General features: G+C 49.1%; 1 protein-coding gene across 10 annotated transcripts in view; it reads left to right on the top strand.

The window, feature by feature from the left end:
* The window catches only part of RERE (arginine-glutamic acid dipeptide repeats), a 267,303-nt gene extending 249,983 nt beyond the window's left edge, over positions 1–17,320 (top strand). For 3 of the 10 annotated variants that reach the window (XM_087878879.1, XM_087878880.1, XM_060682422.2), the window contains 11 exons: positions 1,538–1,700; positions 4,125–4,217; positions 4,665–4,864; positions 5,908–6,072; positions 7,357–7,470; positions 7,738–9,032; positions 10,208–10,430; positions 11,456–12,176; positions 15,501–15,647; positions 16,333–16,618; positions 16,722–17,320. In XM_087878879.1, coding sequence (XP_087735005.1) covers positions 1,538–1,700; positions 4,125–4,217; positions 4,665–4,864; positions 5,908–6,072; positions 7,357–7,470; positions 7,738–9,032; positions 10,208–10,430; positions 11,456–12,176; positions 15,501–15,647; positions 16,333–16,618; positions 16,722–16,755 — 3,441 coding nt within the window. In that variant the 3' untranslated portion in view covers positions 16,756–17,320. The remainder of the gene's footprint in view (positions 1–1,537; positions 1,701–4,124; positions 4,218–4,664; positions 4,865–5,907; positions 6,073–7,356; positions 7,471–7,737; positions 9,033–10,207; positions 10,431–11,455; positions 12,177–15,500; positions 15,648–16,332; positions 16,619–16,721) is intronic. The other 7 variants (XM_087878886.1, XM_087878887.1, XM_087878881.1 and 4 more) reach the window with 5 other exon arrangements.
* The last annotated feature ends 1,832 nt before the right edge of the window (positions 17,321–19,152 follow it).

Below are 19,152 nucleotides of genomic sequence, written 5' to 3'. Positions count from 1 at the left end.
TTCAGGAGCCCACTCGACTTCTTTCTTTTTGCTTTGAATCCTTCCATTATTCTCCACCATCCAGTCAGAGCTCAAGAAGCTCCTTGGATGAGAAGCAAAATGTCTTCAAAGAAAAAAAAAAACAACAGAAAGTCCAGTGGCCTCTTGGAAAAAACAAGCGCCTTTGGGACAACCATAACCTGGATGACTGAATAACATTGTAACTACGTAGTACGATGGACTTGCAGGGCCGGTGCAACGTGTAACATGTTCACACGGGTACAATAGGACTGAGTGTTTTGTTAATACGATTTATTGAGTTAGGGATTTTCTGTCTTCACTGTGAGTTGTATTGTGATGTGGGGGTGTGTGCACTGAAGGAGCTCAACCGATCTCATTGTACATACATTGTGCACTGAGAATAAAGATTTGAAATTGAAATTTCGAAATTGAAAATCTCTACAGACTTTCGGTGGATACAGAAATGCAACTTCGAAAAGGAGAGCAGAACGTGGCCTACCCTCCGAGGCAGGGGGTGTCAAACTCGGTTTCATTGAGGGCCACATCAAGGTTGTGTTCGACCTGAGGGGAGGGGGGGAACGCATGTCGGGGGTACCTGTGGTGGCAGCAAAAAAAACAGACTCCTGAGCTCCGTTTCCAGCTGTGACGGCCTCCTGCAACCCTCTACCAGTGAAAACAGAGCTGGGGGGGGTGGTGGTGGAGGCAGCCCTCCCGAGCTACATTTTCACTTGCAGAGGCATCCCAGGCCAGTCCCTCTCTGCTTCCAGGGTGGCAACTTGGGCCAGTATCTAAGCATCCCACAGGACCAGATCCATCCCGTGGGCCTTGACACACCCCTGTTCCAAGGCAAAAGTTAGAATAAGAGATAGAAATAAGAGAAGGGGGAATATCAGTGTATACACTTTTATACAATAAAATAAAAGCAGTAACAAGAGGAAGCAGGGAATAATTGAATAACAACAGGCTGCAACGTCATATAAATGTGTATCATTATTAGAAATATATAAATTGATTGAAGGTAATAACTAAAACGTAAAAGGAGCCTGAGTGGCGTAGGAGGCTAATGCCTCCTACTAAGGCAGCATTTAACATCCAGCTGCCTGCAATTGCTGCGAGTTCAATTCTCACCAGGCTCAAGGTCGACTCAGCCTTCCATCCTTTCTAAGGTGGGTAAATTGAGGACCCAGTTTGTGGGGGCAATAAGCTGACTTTGTATAAAATATACAAAAGTATGAAGGCTATTGCTTAACGCATTGTAAGCCGCCCTGAGTCTTTGGAGAAGGGCGGCATATAAAAATAAATGAATAATTTTTTTAAAAAACTATGATTAATTCTACTAGTTTTATTTTTATTAGAATGTATGACACCCAGGTGCTACAGTGTTCACGCATTGATATCTTTGTAAAAAAATAAAAATAAAACTTAAAAAACAAAGAATTGAAGGAATTGATTTTTCCAAAAAAAAAAAAATCATGTTCCTTTTCTTTAACTTTCTCGGCTAACCTTGCGATCCCGCTCATTTTCTTTTTTTCCCCAGGGAGAACTGATCACCTTCTATTACTATTGGAAGAAAACCCCGGAAGCTGCCAGTTCCCGGGCTCACCGCAGGCATCGGCGACAAGCCGTCTTTCGAAGAATTAAGACCCGGACAGCTTCTACTCCGGTTAACACCCCCTCCAGGCCTCCTTCCAGCGAATTCTGTAAGTAGGAAACTGAAAAGATGGGTGGGGGATGGGGGGATCGATCTCTGTTTTAGATGCATGGGGTCAAACAGAAAGTCGTGGTTTTCTCCACTTCGGGCTGGACCCGGCTGTGAAACTGGAACTGTGCTCAGGCGCTCGGTCTGTCTCTGAGCGTGACGCATTTAGCCACCTGCACAACCTATTTTGTGGCTCAGCTTCTACCATGTTTCCCTGAAAATAAAACCGGGTCTTATATTAATTTTTGCTCCAAAAGATGCATTAGGGTTTATTTTCTGGTTGGGTCTTATTTTGGGGGGGAAATACGGTGCTAAATGCATCCATCTGGCTGACAATCTTAACTGGGGCTTACTTTGGGGGTAGAGCTTATATTACGAGCATCCTGAAAAAACATGCTAGGTCTTATTTTCCGATTGGGTCTTATTTTGGGGGAAGTACGGTACTAAATGCATCCATCTGGCTGACCATCTTAACTGGGGCTTATTTTTGAGGTAGGGCTTATATTACGAGCATCCTGAAAAAACATGCTAGGTCTTATTTTCCAATTGGGTCTTATTTTTGGGGAAATACGGTACTAAATGCATCCATCTGGCTGACAATCTTAACTGGGGCTTATTTTTGGGGTAGGCTTATATTAGAAGCATCTTGAAAAATCATGCTAGGGCTTATTTTCCAATTGGGTTTTATTTTGGGGGAAGTACGGTACTAAATGCATCCATCTGGCTGACCATCTTAACTGGGGCTTATTTTTGAGGTAGGGCTTATATTACGAGCATCCTGAAAAAACATGCTAGGTCTTATTTTCCAATTGGGTCTTATTTTTGGGGAAATACGGTACTAAATGCATCCATCTGGCTGACAATCTTAACTGGGGCTTATTTTTGGGGTAGGCTTATATTAGAAGCATCTTGAAAAATCATGCTAGGGCTTATTTTCCAATTGGGTTTTATTTTGGGGGAAATACGGTACTAAATGCATCCATCTGGCTGACCATCTTAACTGGGGCTTATTTTGGGGGTAGGCTTATATTAGAAGCATCCTGAAAAATCATGCTAGGGCTTATTTTCCAATTGGGTTTTATTTTCGGGGAAACAGGGTAGGCTTTGTACCTGCTCTCTGTCTAGGCGGAGAACCCAACTGAAGGGGGTGCTGGCTTCAGCCTGCTCTGCAATATATACTTCTTTCACTTTGAAAAAAAGAAAATTTAAGTTTCTAGCCCTTATGACTGCAGCAGTAGCGGCAGTCCTCGACTTAGAACCACAATTGATCCCAGAATTCACTATTGCTAAGTGAGACAGTTGTTAAGTGGGTTGGTTTTGCCCCCGTTTTACAACTTTCCTTGCCACATTTGTTAAAGTGAGTCGCCGAAGTTGTGAAGCTAGTAACACGGTTGTTGAGTGAAACGGGCTTCCCCTATTGACTCTGCTTTTCGGAAGGTCGCAAAAGGGCATTGAATGAACACACACACACACACACACACACACACACGGGACACGTCCTAATTTTGATCATATGACCACAGGAATGCTGCAACAATCATAAGTGTGAAAAACAGTCATAAGTCACTTTTTTTCGATGTTATTTTAATTTCTAAAACGGTCACCAAATGGAAAGTTGTCAGGCAAGGACTACCTGTATAGTGTATAGGTTGGAGACAATGCCAGGGAAATCTCGGTAGGCGTGAGTGCGGTGACAAAATTGAGTGTCCAGAGGAAAGAGGCATGGCCCGGGGGTGGGGGGAAGAGTTTCTTTACTCTTCCTTACATAATTCAGTAGAAAAAAGACACACATAAGTATTACATTCTGTGCTGCTCCTCCTTGCTGTGTAGCCCCCCCAAAAAGGAGAAGGAAGATAGATACCCTGAATCAGTTTGTTTCTTTTTGTCCCCGCTTCCTCTCTCTCTCTCTCCCTCCCTCTCTCTCCCTCTCCTTTCTTTCCCTCTCTCTCTCCCTGTCCCCTTTGATTATTGATAGATATAGCTTTATTGATTAGCCTATTAGGCAGGGGTGGGCTTCAAAAATTTTAGCCAGGGGTTCTCTGCCCAGTTGCTGGGTGGGCGTGGCCTAGTCGGGCTCCAGAGGCTTTCCTCGAGCCTCCGGGAGGACAAAAACGGCCTCCCCAGGCTCTGGAGGCCCTCTGGAGGGTGGAAACAGGCCCGTTTCCGGCCTTCCCGAACTTCCAGTAGGCCCATTTTTCACACTCCGTGACCCTCCGAGCACGGGGATTTGGGGGTTCTCCAAACTGCACAGAATCTTAGCTAGAAGTTCTCCCGAACCCCCAACAGCCCACCCCTGCCTATAGGTCATATCAAAATACAAGGTTCAAACATGTATTACCAATAAAACCGTACAAATCGACGAAGTACACTTAGCGCCAAAGCTCCTTTGCATCTATTACCCTGTCCCCTTCTTAATTCCTCCTAGTGGATTTGAGTTCGGCCAGCGAAGATGATTTCGACAGCGAGGACAGCGAACAGGAGCTGAAGGGCTATGCGTGTCGTCACTGCTTCACCACCAGTACGTATTTTTTACCTGGCGGGGGAGGTGTCCTGTGATCCCTGGTAGACCAGACTGGAAACAAATTCTGCTTTATTGTTACACGGCTACATCAACAGAATCAGGCAAATCCCCATTTCCTCCCGATCAGCTAGGACTCGGGAGGCAGAGAATAGATGGGGGCGGGGCCACTCAGAATTTTTACTACCGGTTCTCTGAACTACTCAAAATTTCCGCTACCGGTTCTCCAGAACTGGTCAGAACCTGCTGAAACCCACCTCTGTCCCGCTCACTATCTCTTCCTCCCCCTTCCCATTCCCACAGCTTGACTCGCTTCGTTGCGGCGGCCCTAAAAGTGCCAGGAGGGAGAAAAATGGTTCCAGGGCTAACACCCCTTCCCCCCCTTTAAATCTGTGATTCGTTCTTCCGGGGTTGATCGCATTTTTTTTTTGTACATTTTTTTAACAGCCTCCAAGGACTGGCATCACGGGGGCCGGGAAAACATCCTTCTCTGCACGGACTGTCGCATCCACTTCAAGAAGTACGGAGAGCTCCCTCCCATCGAGAAGCCGGTGGACCCGCCGCCCTTTATGTTCAAGCCGGTCAAAGAGGAAGATGACGGTCTCAGTGGGAAGCATAGCATGAGGACGAGAAGGAGTCGCGGCTCGGTAAGTCCATTTTTGTGATAAAGTAACAGAATAACAGAGTTGGAAGAAACCTTGGAGCGTGGCTTCGGCCCGGTCTACCGAATGCAAAGAGGAAATGTGCCAGCAGTTTGGGGAGTGGCGTCAAGATGGTCACGCCCACCCAGTCAGCCACGCCCACCCAGTCAACCAAACCCACCCAGCCACCCCCCACCCCTCCAAGGCCAACTACAGCCCTCAAATGAATATGAGTTTGATACCCCTGACATAGAACATTGAGTAATAGAATTGGAAGGGACCTTGGAGGTCTTCTAGTCCAACCCCTGCTCAAACAGGAAACCTATACCATTTCAGACAAATGGTTGTCCAATCCCTTCTTAAAAACTTCCAGTGTTGGAGCATTCACAACTTCTGGAGGCAAGTCGTTCCGTTGATTAATTGTTCTCACTGTCAAGAAATTTCTTCTTGATTCTAAATTGCTTCTCTCCTTGATTAGTTTCCATCCGTTGCTTCTTGTCCTGCTTTCGGGTACTTTGGAAAATAGGTGGACCCCCTCTTATTTGTGGCAGCCCTTCAAATATTGGAATATTGCTATCATATCCCCCCCATCCCCCAAGTCCTTCGTTTCATAATGTTCAACAGGTGGACAAAGCAAGAGGCAATGGTCCCATCGCACATTATCCTTTCCTAGGCTCAGTTGTTTTGGCTTCCCTGCTTTACCGAGGACTTGAGAACTTTGAGGTTCTCCAGGGAGCGTTGGGGTGACAGTGTGGCTTCCTTCCTGAATGCTGAGGAATGGAAGAAGGGCCACCAGGTGCATTCCGGGGCTGGAACCAGACCTAACATGGTGGAAACCATGGAACTGAGCCGTCTTCTCCCAAAGTGACCTGGTCAAGACCTCACTAAGTTTGGATCCAGACTTGAATTGCCCTTGATGGAGACCCAACAGTTGCTTGACCAACACAAGATGGCTTTCGGAGAGAATTAAAGTCAGTTTATTCGCATTGGCGGTCAAGGTCAAATCTCCCCGGAAGCAGCCTTTGACCTTGCCTTTCTCTTTTAACCAGCAGATGTCTACGCTTCGCAGCGGTCGTAAGAAGCAACCCACCAGCCCAGACGGGAGGGCCTCGCCCATCAACGAGGACATCCGATCCAGCGGCCGTAACTCACCCAGCGCGGCCAGCACGTCCAGTAACGACAGCAAGGCGGATTCGGTCAAGAAATCCACCAAAGTACGTTGTGATTAGAGTTTTGGCTTTCCTTCGCGGGTAGGGAAGACAAACGCGGCTGATGGAGCTGGCCCTTCCCTGCCCCTCTGAACCCTCCCGCAGAGTTCCTCATCTTGCCAGCTTCCAGTGAATCACCCAGCTGGGATTATGAGTCTTCTCGTGTCATCCTTTGAGTGTCAGGATTCCAAGTAATGACCCCATTTCAAGCAGAATTCCAAGGCAGATTCTCAAAGAACCGTTTTTTATTTTGGAGACATCATCTTGGCATTAGCTGGTGGAAAGCCAACTCTGAGATTTCCCGCGCTTTCCACCTCATTAAAACCAAAAGTTTCACTTTCCCCCCAAATGTGATTGGACAGTCACATTGTCCAATCCAGGCACTGGCTGGTCACCTGGCAACTCCTTCCTCCACCTCTAGCCAGCCGGCAGTTAGGGTGTCCTTGACCCAGAGTAAACGAGTTTGTTTTATTTACAACCCCCCACCCCTTCAGCTCCAAGCACAGGTGGGCTGCTGGGGGTTCGCAGGGGTTCGGGAGAACCTCTAGCTAAGATTCTGTGCAGTTCGGAGAATCCCCAAATCCCACTCCTGGCTTGCCCTGCCCACCCCTCCCCTCCTAGGAGTCCCCATGCAGCCCGTTTTGGATGCAGGTAAATGCAGAGTGCGCACGGAGGCTCGGAGGGTGAAAAACGGGCCTACTGGAAGTTGGGGAAGGCCGGAAATGGACCCTTTTCAGGCATCCAGAGCCTGGGGAGGCCGTTTTTGCCCTCCCGGAGGCTCGAGAAAAGCCTCCAGAGCCCGGGGAGGGCAAAGGCATCCCCTCCCCACCCTGGTGCAGGAGGCTGATTAGGCCACACCCTCCATGGCCACGCCCACCCAGCAACCGGGCAGAGAACCCCTTTCTAAAATGTTTGAAGCCCACCCCTGGCTCCAAGCTGTGTGTCAAGCCTGAAGCCATGTGAAAGAAACTCCAATAGAAAAGTGCAGAAGAGGAAAAAGAGGGGGGGGGACAATAAACCCTACAGCCAAGTCAGACATTCTCCCCTTCTTCCCCTCCACTGACCTTCCATTGGGGAAGCCTGTTGGAAATCCAACCTCTCAACCCATCAGCGGTGGTACTTCACTTGAAGCCTCCATCTCCTTCCAGCTCTCCGTTCCTTGTTCCTTCCGCCACTTCAGGAAAAAAACCCCTTGGGTGAAGCCTTTAGGAGGCCAGATACCCCGGCGCCGCTAGCCCTGTGCCTTCCCTTTAAACCACGTTGCTTTTTTTTCTTCTTCTTCCGCGGCAGAAGATTAAAGAAGAGGCTTCTTCCCCTCTCAAGAGCTCCAAGAGGCAGCGAGAAAAGGCGGCGTCCGACAGCGAGGAGCCCGACCGCATCAATGCCAAGAAAACCAAAACCCAGGTGAGTTCCTTGGAGAAGAAGCCGCTGGCGCTAGGGTGGGTGGAAGCCCATCTTGACACCAGGGTTAGGGGAGGCCCACGGTGGTTTTCCGAAGGGCACCAGGGAGGTTGGGTTGTCCTCCAGGGGTGGCATGATCTGATGGAAGCCATGAGATGCTCAAGAGACCCCTGTGGCCTGTGGTAGCTCCCCTCCGTCTCCATGGCAGCTTTCTGGAGGATCCAATCTTCCGGCATGTCCTCCCCTCCTCTTCTTCCTCCCCCTCCGCAGGAGATCAGCCGGCCCAACTCCCCCTCGGAGGGCGAAGGGGAGAGCTCCGACAGCCGCAGCGTGAACGACGAGGGCAGCAGCGACCCCAAAGACATCGACCAGGATAACCGCAGCACCTCGCCCAGCATCTCCAGCCCGCAGGACAACGAGAGCGACTCGGATTCTTCGGCCCAGCAGCAGCCGTCGTCTCTCCAGGCGCCCAACGGCCCGACTCAGCCTCCGGGGCCCCTCCCAGCACAGCTGCCCTCCTTGCCGGCCGGCTCCAGCATCCCCTCTTCCACCGTCGTCCCGCATGTGTCTCCTTCAGGAGCGCAGCCCCCCAGCCAGCCTCTGGCTCCGGGCCTCCCTCATTCGCACATCCAGCAGGTCCCTTCGTTGCACCCGCCCAGGCTGCCTTCCCCTCCTCACCCGCCGCTGCAGCCACTCGCAGGGCCCCCAGGCCAGCCCCAGGGCCTCCCCCAGCCGCACCCTCAACCGCCCCTCCACGGCCAGATACAGGCCCTCCCGCATGGTCTGCAAGCACAGCCCCTCTTGCCCCACCCGGCCCCTGCACAGCCCTTCACTCTCCCGCCCCAGGCCTTGCCAGCCTCCTCTTCGCAGTCTCAGGGTCCCCTCCCTCCCCCGGCCCACCCTGCCCTGCAGGTCTCCTCTGGCCAAGTGGCCTCCTCGTCCCCGCTGTCTTCCCAGTGCCCCCGGGAGCAGCCCCTGCCCCCCGCCCCTATGGCCATGCCCCACATCAAGCCCCCACCCACCACGCCCATCCCGCCTCTCCCCACGCTACCTTCCCACAAGCACCTCTCGGGCCCTTCGCCGTTCTCCATGAACTCCAACCTGCCCCCGCCCCCTGCGCTGAAGCCGCTCAGCTCCCTCTCGACCCACCACCCGCCCTCCGCGCACCCCCCTCCCTTGCAGCTGATGCCCCAGAGCCAGCCCCTGCAACCCTCCCCCGCCCAGCCGCCAGTCCTCACCCAGAGCCACCCTGCTCCTCCCCAGCCTTCCTTCGCCCAGCACCCCTTCGTTCCTGGGGGGCCGCCTCCCGCCACACCTCCCTCCTGCCCGTCGACTTCCACGCCGCCATCTGTGCCAAGCGCTCCGAGCCAGGGGGCCGTGTCCAGCTCAGCGGCCTGCGGCGGAAACGTCCCTGTGGTGGCCCCCTGCACCATCCCCTCCATCCAGATTAAGGAGGAGGCGCCTGATGACGTCGAGGAGCCTGAGAGCCCGCCTCCCCCCACCCGGAGCCCCTCGCCAGAACCCACCGTGGTGGACACGCCGAGCCACGCCAGTCAGTCAGCTAGGTGAGGGGGTGTGATTTCATGATTATTGCTTGGAGATGTAGAGTATATATATAGTATATATAGTATATATAGTAAAAGGTAAAGGTTTCTCTTGCACATATGTGCTAGTCATTCCCAACTCTATGGGGCAGTGCTCATCTCCATTTTGGCCCATCTACTTAGCTGGAAGAGATAGATGGTTTGGGCAGGCTTGGGGGACTTAGATGGGATGCGAATTCAGCCCCTTTGTGGGGTATTCAGGAAACCATGTGTCAAGTTTCGTGGTTGTCTCGAATAAAATGCATTTCAAACAAAATCTTTGAAGAAAAAACTCCTATTTATTGAGCACGACATCCTAACATGACTCCAAACGAAGCTAACACTGACTTCCTGACCCCAAACCTTCCCTTTCTGTTCCCCAATTCTCAGCGTCCCATTGGCCCTCTTCCAAATCACTCTCCCCATATCTAGTACTTCAGCTCCTAGGAATGTCCCCCCTCCCAACTCATCGCCTAGGGGACATTATCTTCAGGGAAAATAAGTAGGTGAGAAGTCAAGCGTCCTCTTGCCAGCTGCCCCCTCTTCTCCTCCTTATGTCAGCACTAGAGTAAATGCAGGTTGAAGTGCTGACACCATGGTTTAAATGTGGCTTAGTGCATCACGATATAAAACCTCAGGCACTTAACGATCAAGACTGAATAACACGGAGAAAAATCTGGGAGGAATACAGTCCCCAATCATTTTTCCAGCTGATGTCCTGCTAGAGGGGAGGAAGACGAAAGATCCCATCATCCCTAGCCAACATGATGGGTAGTTTAGTTCCAAACCTCTAGAAACGAGTATAGTAGTCTTGTGTGTATATATATGTATATCGATGTTTAGAACAAGGAAAGCAGTACAAATAAAAGACCTGTAACAATACTGTTGTCAGTTTCAGAATAAAAATACAGCTTGCAGAAGGCATCCTTGGTTCAAGAAAGAGTTCCTCTGAAACGTTATTTCCAAATTAGGGGAACAAGACATTAGGGGAACTAAGACATTTCCTGTCTTAGATCCGCGTTTCTGCGTTTTGTACATTCCTGGTTTGTTTTAGATCTGTGGCCATCTCTTTTTCACGCTCAAAGATCCCGCTGCTTTTTTTTTTCCTGCGCCGATCGTTTTAGTTTCTCATCCTGCCCTCCCCGTCCATCCTGCAGGTTTTACAAGCACCTGGACCGCGGCTACAACTCCTGCGCGAGGACGGATCTGTACTTCATGCCCCTGGCCGGCTCCAAGCTGGCGAAGAAGCGAGAAGAGGCGATCGAGAAAGCCAAGCGGGAAGCGGAGCAGAAAGCGAGAGAAGAGAGGGAACGGGAGAAAGAGAAAGAGAAGGAAAGGGAACGAGAACGGGAGCGCGAGAGAGAGGCCGAGAGGGTGGCGGTAGGTTTTGTCTTATTTGTGAAGGTGGGGTGGTGGGGACTAAAATCAGACCCCAAAAGGAAGGGGAGACCCACAAATTCTGAAGGTTTTCACTCGTTAATTGTCCTCACTGTTAGGAAGTTTCTCCTTAATTCCAGGTTGCTTCTCTCCTTGATTAGTTTCCATCCGTCGTTTCTTGTCCTGCCCTCAGGTGTTTTGGGAAATAGGTTGACACTCCCCACCCCCTCTTCTTTGTGGAAACCCCTCAGATATTGGAAGACTGCTATTATCTTCATGTCTCCCCTAGTCCTGTACAGCAGCTGCCAAAAAAGCCAACACAGTTCTAGGCAGCATAAACAGAGGGATAGAATCAAGATCACGTGAAGTGTTGAGACCACTTTATAAGGTCTTGGTAAGGCCAAACTTGGAATATTGCATCCAGTTTTGGTCACCATATTATAAAAAAGACGTGGAGACTCTAGAAAGAGTGCAGAGAATAGCAACAAAGATGATTAGGGAACTGGAGGCTAAAATATATGAAAAATGGTTGCAGGAACTGGATATGTCTAGTTTAGTGAAAAGAAGGACTAGGGGAGACCTGATAGCAGTGTTCCAATATTTCAGGGGCTGCTCCAAAGAAGAGGGAGTCTTCTTATACAAAGTCAGCTTATTGCCCTCACAACTGGGTCCTCAATTTACCTACCTTAGAAAGGATGGAAGGCTGAGTCAAGTTTTTAAGAAGAGATTAGACAGTCATTTGTCTGAAGTGGTGTAGGGTTTCCTGCCTAAGCAGGGGGTTGGACTAGAAGACCTCCAGGGTCCCTTCGAACTCTGGTTTTTCTATTCTATTCTAGTCCTTCTTTTCTCTAGACTAGGCATAACCAATTCCTGCAATCATTCTCCGTATCATGTTATCTCCACGCCTTTAATCATCTTAGTTGCTCGTAGTCAATACCTCCCATGGAAGAATTGGGAGAGTAGGAAACATCTGGGCTGGGGTTTTCTTTTTGAATTTGCCCTGAGCCTCTCTCTTTTTCCCCCCGCAGAAAGCATCCAGTTCCTCCCACGACGGTCGTCTCGGAGAATCTCAGCTAAGCGGTCCAGCGCACATGAGGCCGTCTTTCGAACCGCCTCCCACCACCATTGCGGCCGTGCCCCCTTACATCGGTCCGGACACGCCGGCCCTACGGACGCTGAGCGAGTACGCGCGTCCCCACGTCATGTCCCCCACCAACCGGAACCACCCTTTCTTCGTCCCCCTCAATCCCGCCGACCCGCTCTTGGCCTACCACATGCCGGGCCTCTACAACGTGGACCCCACCCTCCGGGAGCGGGAGCTGCGGGAACGGGAGCTGCGGGAGCGGGAGATCAGGGAGCGGGAACTGCGGGAAAGGATGAAGCCGGGTTTCGAGGTGAAGCCTCCCGAACTGGACGCCCTCCACCCGGCCACCAACCCCATGGAGCACTTTGCCCGTCACGGAGCCCTCACTATCCCCCCGACTGCAGGCCCTCACCCCTTCGCTTCTTTCCACCCTGGGCTTAACCCTCTGGAGAGGGAGAGACTCGCTTTAGCCGGCCCTCAGTTACGGCCCGAAATGAGCTACCCGGACAGACTGGCTGCCGAGAGGATCCACGCCGAGCGCATGGCGTCCCTCACCAACGATCCCTTGGCCAGGCTCCAGATGTTCAACGTGACGCCCCATCATCACCAACATTCCCACATCCATTCACATCTGCATCTCCACCAACAGGACCCACTACATCAAGGTGAGGCCCCGGGGATCTCCCATCGTCCCTTGGACTGAGTCCAAGGACTGTCCCCGGGCAAGGAGGTATCCTCGGATGGGCAGAGAACTGGCACATCGGGACGAGTTGCGTTGCCACGTCTCTCCCAGCCTGAGGCTGGTGCAGTTACTGCTCGGCTTTCCAAGTTACAATGGCGTTGGAAAAACCACGGTGTGGCAGCACTGAAGCAGCAAGATGGCTTCGGCCAGGCCAGCTTCAGGGTTGACAGCCTCTGCACGTAGCTTACCACTCTGTGTTGGCAGCTCCTGAGCACCCAGGAGGGCAGCGGTGGTTGTATCTGCAGGCCGATAATCAGGTTGAAAGAGAACCCAGGGTCGTTCAGTCAATTCTTGGTCCTGCCAGGTGTCCTGTTTGAGAGAAGGAAACCACAAGGAGGTGCACAGAAGCCCCTAAGGAGGTGTGGACATAGGGAGGTGGGGATCTCGATTGCGGTGCATCAATGGGAGAGAAAAGATGCTAGTTGATGAGTTAACATGTTGGTGCGACGCTTGTGGAAATGGTCATCCCAAGGTTTGATGCCGCAGGGCCCTTTCTCAGAATAGAATGGAATGGAACGGAACGGAACGGAATAATTAGAATGGAACGGAATGGAATGGAATAATTTAGAATAGAATAGAATAGAATAGAATAGAATAGAATAGAATAGAATAGAATAGAATAGAATTTGAATTATTTGAATTCTTTATTGGCCAAGTGCGATCGGACACACAAGGAATTTGTCTTCAGTGCATACGTTCTCAGTGTACATAAGGAGAATAAAATACATTCATTGAGAATAAAAAGATAAAACACTTAGTGATAGTCAGAGTTACTAATATATCAAATCATACTAAGAAACAAAAACAATATAAATTGAAAGATACAAGCAACATGGTTATAGTAATAAGTGGGAAGAGATAGACCCTAGTAAGGAAGAGAAGGATAATAGTAATACAGTCTTAGTAAATTATTTGACAGTGTTGTGGGAATTAATTGTTAAGCAGAGTGATGGCGTTTTGGGGAAAAACTGTCCTTGTGTCTAGTTGTTCTGGTGTGCAGTGCTCTATAGCATCATTTTGAGGGTAGGAGTTGAAACAATTTATATCCAGGTTGCAAGGGGTCTGTAGATATTTTCCCAGCCCTCTTTTTGACTCGTGCAGTAGACAGGTCCTCCATAGACGGCAGGTTGGTAGCCATGGTTTTTTCCTGCAGTTCTAACTATCCGTTGAAGATTGAGAGAGGGGGTTTGGATTAAGGCAGAACCTGCTCAGATCTCAGAGACCTGATCCCCCAGGTGTGTGCTCCCTTTGGGGGGGGGGGCGAGTTGTGGAAACGTTAAAACTGCGATTCCTCAGTAGCTGTGCCCGTGGGGGGGGGACAGGACTGTGCAGGTGGCATTGTTTTGACACACAGAAGGGTTGAGTTTCAGGGATCCCTTTAAAGTAGCAGCTTCTTTTTGCTAGATGTTCTCCTTTTAACTTTCTGGAGAAAATACCTGCCTAAAGGTGATCAGCCACAAGAATACCTCAGCAGGGAGAGGATGGGGGGGGGGTTCTGCCCAATTTCCCCCCCCCCTTGTTAGAAAACCCAAATGAGGACCTCCAGGATGTTAATCCAGATGGAATACCTCCAGATTAACATCAGACCAACAATCAAGGAACTGCCATACAAGCCAACAGTAAACAGCCCTAACGAAAGCACCTCTAAGATCACGCCAGAGCACGCCACTAGAATATAAACTTGAGAGCAAACCTCATTCCTTACTAGTTACCTATTTGGGTAATGAAACGTCTGCAAGAAAAACAAGCCAGTTCATAGAGCATCAAGGACGCCTCAAGTCAACCCTGAGCTACAAATTTCCTTCCTTCCTTCCTTCCTTCCTTCCTTCCTTCCTTCCTTCTTCCCTCCCTCCCTCCTTCCTTCTTCCCTTCCCTCCTTCCTTCCTTCTTCCCTTCCCTCCTTCCTTCCTTCTTCCCTTCCCTCCTTCCTTTCTTCTTCCCTTCCCTCCTTCCTTCCTTCCTTCCTTCCCTCCTTCCTTCCTTCCTTCCTTGGCTTTGGTACGAGCATTGATGTTGTAACATAGTGCAGTTGGTGCCTGTAGCTCTATAACTTGCCAATGGATATATTTGAGAGAGAGGGGGAAAAAATGCCATTTTTATTCTTTTATTCCAGGGCCAGTCTATCTAGCTCTTGCAAGGGGCCCTGAGTTGTGCGTTAAGTTTGCTAAAGCTTTGAGAAGTGGAGTGGAATTGTTGATGGAAAAGAAGAGGAAGAGAAATAAAAGCAAATTATGCGGGAATTTTTCCCTGCCTGTCAAAATTAGCTTCCCCTTTTTCCTCAAAGAAAACTTTTTTCTTTGAGGAAAAAAGGAAAACCTTTTTCCCTCGTTTCCCCCCCCCCCTTTTTTTTTTTTTTTAGCTGTATTTTTTGGAGTATAAGACGCTCCGGACTATAAGACGCACCTACCTTTTTAGTACGTTTCAATTTCAGCTTCAGCCCAGCCTGATCAGCACAAGCAGCTGATTGTTGGTTGGCTCAACCTTCAGAGGATCAGCTGTTTCAGGCTGCAGGGATTGCCATAGCCTATTGCCACCTCCGTGAGCCCCATTTTCCAGGGGGCCGGCGGGTGGGCGGGGCTACATTTGGTGTATAAGATGCACCCAAACTTTCACCCTCTTTTATGGGGGGGGGGAGTGGGTCTTATACTCTGAAAAATACAGTATTAAGGGTTGTTTGACAGGCAGCTGCCACTTCAGACATGCTGGGCAGAGAAGTAAGGGATGACTTTTCAGCAGAGAGAAGCTTTCTAATCAATTCCATTTATGCCCAGCTACAAGTAGTCTTCAAGTTAAACATTCATTTAATTTGTTTAGTGAAGTTACGATGACCCTGAAAAAAGTGACTTGTGACCATTTTTCACACTTAACAACTGTTGTAACATCCCCAGGATCATGTGATCAAAATTTAGATGCGTATCTATGACGGTTGCAGAATCCCAGGGGGTCACGCAATCCCCTTTTGCGACCTTCCGTTGAGCAAAGTCAATGGGGAAGCCAGATTCGCTTAATGACCGTGTCATTAACTTAACAGCAGCATTGATTCGTTGAATAACTGTTGAAATAGGGGCAAAACTCACTGAACTGTCTTGCTTAGCAACGGAAATTTCAAGCTCAATTGCGGTCGTAAATTAAGGACTGTCTGTAATGAGGATGATTTTGATCTTGGATGGAAAGTCTGAGTTTCTAAATGGGTGGTAACTCTTCCCTTTTCCTCCACCCCCTTCTCCTGCCCCATCCCCTTTCTCAGGCTCAGCCGGACCCGTTCACCCCCTCGTGGACCCTCTAGCCGCTGGACCGCACTTGGCACGCTTCCCTTACCCTCCTGGTACCATCCCCAACCCGCTGCTAGGACAGCCATCTCACGAGCATGAAATGCTGCGGCATCCAGTCTTCGGTGAGTGGGGGGACGGGGATGCAACCTGCCAGGTTCACACAACATGCCCACCTGCCCCTATCAGGCCAGCCACATTAGGGGTTGGGCGGGCAAGAGGGCAGACCACAGAGGAGATGGTCAATATCCCTAGATGGATTTCCCCATAAAGCCAACTCGGTGTTGTGGCCCGCCAGCAGAGATAGTGGCAGACTCAGACAGTGAGGTTGCGGAGGAACGTGGGCCAGTCCTGGAGTCTGGGGACGGCTCTGATGAGGGCTCTGCGTCAGAGGCAGAGAGAGGGCCAGGGCCGTCTGACAGTTGTCAGCTGCCTTCGGAGTCGGACATCAGTGGGGCAGAAGAAGAGCTGGAGCCTGTTCCCAGTGTGAGCTGCCAGGAGAAGGGAACAGCTAAAGAACAAGAGACGACTCAGGAGTAAAGCCATAGGTGGACGATGAACGGCCCCTCCCAGAGGGAAATAAAAGAGGAGCGAAAGGGGAGTGGAGTTTGCAGGAGACAATTAGTTCATCTAATTGGTTCGTGACTCTCTGAGACTCCTTGCCAAGTTTTGAAGATATCGGCCTGGCGGCTCTCCAAGCCAGATAAGGTCTGTGACTGTCAATCCTCCCTTGAAAGACTTTGCTGGATGTGAATGAGAGGAATTCACAGTCACGTAATAAAAAAGGGTTGTGTTTTTTTTTCCCGTCAGAACACTCGGTATGCCCACTGATGGGACACGGAAGACCCCGGGAGGGGGGAGGGGTGATCCGTGCCCTGCTCGTCTCTGGAGATGCCTTCTCCCTCTTTCTCCCAGGTGCCCCCTACCCACGCGACCTCCCTGGCGCCATCCCTCCTCCCATGTCAGCGGCCCATCAGTTACAAGCTATGCACGCCCAGTCGGCAGAGCTTCAGCGACTCGCCATGGAGCAGCAGTGGCTTCACGGGCACCCCCACATCCACGGGGGGCATCTTCCCAGCCAAGAAGACTATTACAGGTAAAGGGACACGTGCTGGACCCCCCCCCACTGCCCCCCCCACTGCCCCCCGCCCCGCGCTTGCTTTTCACTTCCTGCTTTTTTTCTCTCTCTTTTTTTCCAGCCGTCTGAAGAAAGAGGGCGACAAGCAGTTGTAATACCTTATTTATTTGTGACGCTGACTACTCAAGTTCCTAGTCCTCGTGGGGGGAGAAAGCAGTGGAATGTGTTTGAATCTCGAGAACTGCTGGAAAGAACCTTCTTCTCTCTTTTCGCACGGTGGAAAACACACAGCAGCCCCATCAGTTTCGCCCGAAAGCCAAACCTCACACGAGACGTGAATTGGTGCATACGTTCTGTATAGTATTCACTTGTAGGAAAGATTTCTCAAAAGACCAGTTCAGGAGTCTCCTTGCATGACTTAAACCTGTTAAAAGGCCTTTTCTTTTTTTCCCTTTTTTTTTTTTTTTTTCCTTTTTTGGAATGGGAGGAAGAAGAGAAACAAAACAGAACCGGGAGAGAAATTAATCCAAACAATTTCTTATTGGTTTGGTATGTTTTTGGCTGTTGGTTTTATTTTTATTCTATTTTATTTTTTTCATTTTCATTTTTGAGTAGGTGCTAGTTTCAGATTCACAACCTCTAATGCAAGCCACTGTGCATAAAAAAAAAAGTATATTCAATTTATATATATATATACTTAAAATAAAAATAAAAAAAATACCCGAGAATCGCAAGTTAGTGGCTTTACAAACCTCCGGAGAAAAAAATCCAAGTGCTATAATAGAATTTTAAAAAAAGAAAAAAAAATCTACTTTTATTTTAATACATTGTAGGCAAACTTCATAATTTTAAAAGAGAGCTTTGCAGCATGGCTTTTTAAGTCTGTAAATAAGTTTTTCGGGGGAGGGGTTAGGGGTTTTAAAAAGATGATTATAATTTCATGAATTCCTGATTTATTAATAATAATAATTATTTTTTTGCCTCTTCTCCAGCCCCGACTTCCTTCCTCTCTCATCATAAAATCATCTACTTCTTAAAACCTGCTGTTTCACGAGAATATAGACTTGATTTTTTAAACAAATAAGAGGAATATATATATATATAAGCGATCCTTTGATTCATGAAAAAGGGGAGCACCATAAAGTCAATAATTTCAGAACGGCTGGTCGGAGCGCAAAAGCATTAAAAGGAGTTGCAGGGATAATATTAAAAAAAACAAAACACAGTTTTGATTTTATTTTTTGCACACATGTTACATGTGCAACGTTCTTTATTTAATTACTTAACGTTCCATAAACATTCTCCTCCCATTTCCTTCAGTAGCTGGTTGTGTTACAAAAGCAGTTGTCTCTTCCAGATTGTGGGTACATCACCTCATCCCTGGAGGTGCCTCTTTTACATACCACACTCCTTTTTCTGATTTTATTGCTTTTTTTTTTTTTTTAATCCCAACAGCGTAGGAACATTGAAGGTATTTTTTTACCATACCCTTCTTAATTTGGGCCTGTGGATCATTTCTGCCAGCCCATCAATTTAAATCGTTTGAGAAAAGGTTAAAAAGGCTTGGCCAGAGCAGTAGGCTGCTTTCAAACCGGTTATGCATAAAAAATGCTGGCTGTAAATATAATTTTAAGTCGCCCGTGGGCACGCACGATTGTTCGGGCAGGTTTCTCTCCTCCCTTCCAGCCTCAGTCTACCCTCTGGGTTGTGTCGGGAAGCGGAATAAAATCGGAATTTTTGGCAACACTCAGGAACGCGTTTGGTTAAGACGACTTGCCTTTTCGCGAGATCGTTCACGCCAGCCTCCAGCTGAGCTACCTGGCCGTTGCTGGACTCGCACTGTGAATCCTCGCCCTTCCCACGGTTAACGTCAGACAAGCTTTTAAATTGGGAGGCCAATACGAAACGTGTGCCTGCGTCACCAGTTCCCCTTTTCGTTGCTTCTGTCGGAAGCCTTTGCTGCCCCGTGTCTCTCCCCTCCCTCTTTATTTTTTTTGGGGGGGGCAGGGGGGAAGCCAAGATTTCTGGTGCAAAGGCCATTTTAAAAAATAAAATCACCTGTGTTTTCTCAGGATACCCTCTCCCAATCCTTCAGAATCTCCCTTCCTGATGGCAGTTTGCAGCCTGCCCCCATCATCCCTTTCACCCTAAAGGTTAAAAAGAAAAAATTCCCAGCACAGACCTGCATCTCGGTTTCACAAGATAGATTTGGCTTGGCTCGGGGTGGGGGGTGGCGGTGTCTTTTGGGGGTGATCTCACCCAGCCCGGAATTAAACCTCAATCCACGTTGGCGATCGGATGGGTCTCCCTTGCCTTTACTTGCAGGAGATACAAACAGTTAAATCTGGCCTTTGGGGGAAGAGAATGGGACTGAGAAGCAGGAAAAAACTTTTTTTAAAATTTTATTTATTTCTTTTGCAAGTCAGATGCAAAAAAAACCACAAAACCGTATTTTTTTTCCCCACCGACTAGCAAGACAAGCTAAAAAAAAAGTGAAGGAATCTTGAAAAGTTCATCCGCTTTTCTGGAGTGGAAAACACTAAAAAAAAACA

Source organism: Pantherophis guttatus, chromosome 15, assembly GCF_059756535.1.
Source record: "Pantherophis guttatus breed Tessera chromosome 15, ASM5975653v1, whole genome shotgun sequence".
Lineage (NCBI taxonomy): Eukaryota > Metazoa > Chordata > Lepidosauria > Squamata > Colubridae > Pantherophis > Pantherophis guttatus.
Note: the sequence above shows the minus strand (reverse complement) of the source record. Positions and strands in the feature narration are given on the sequence as shown.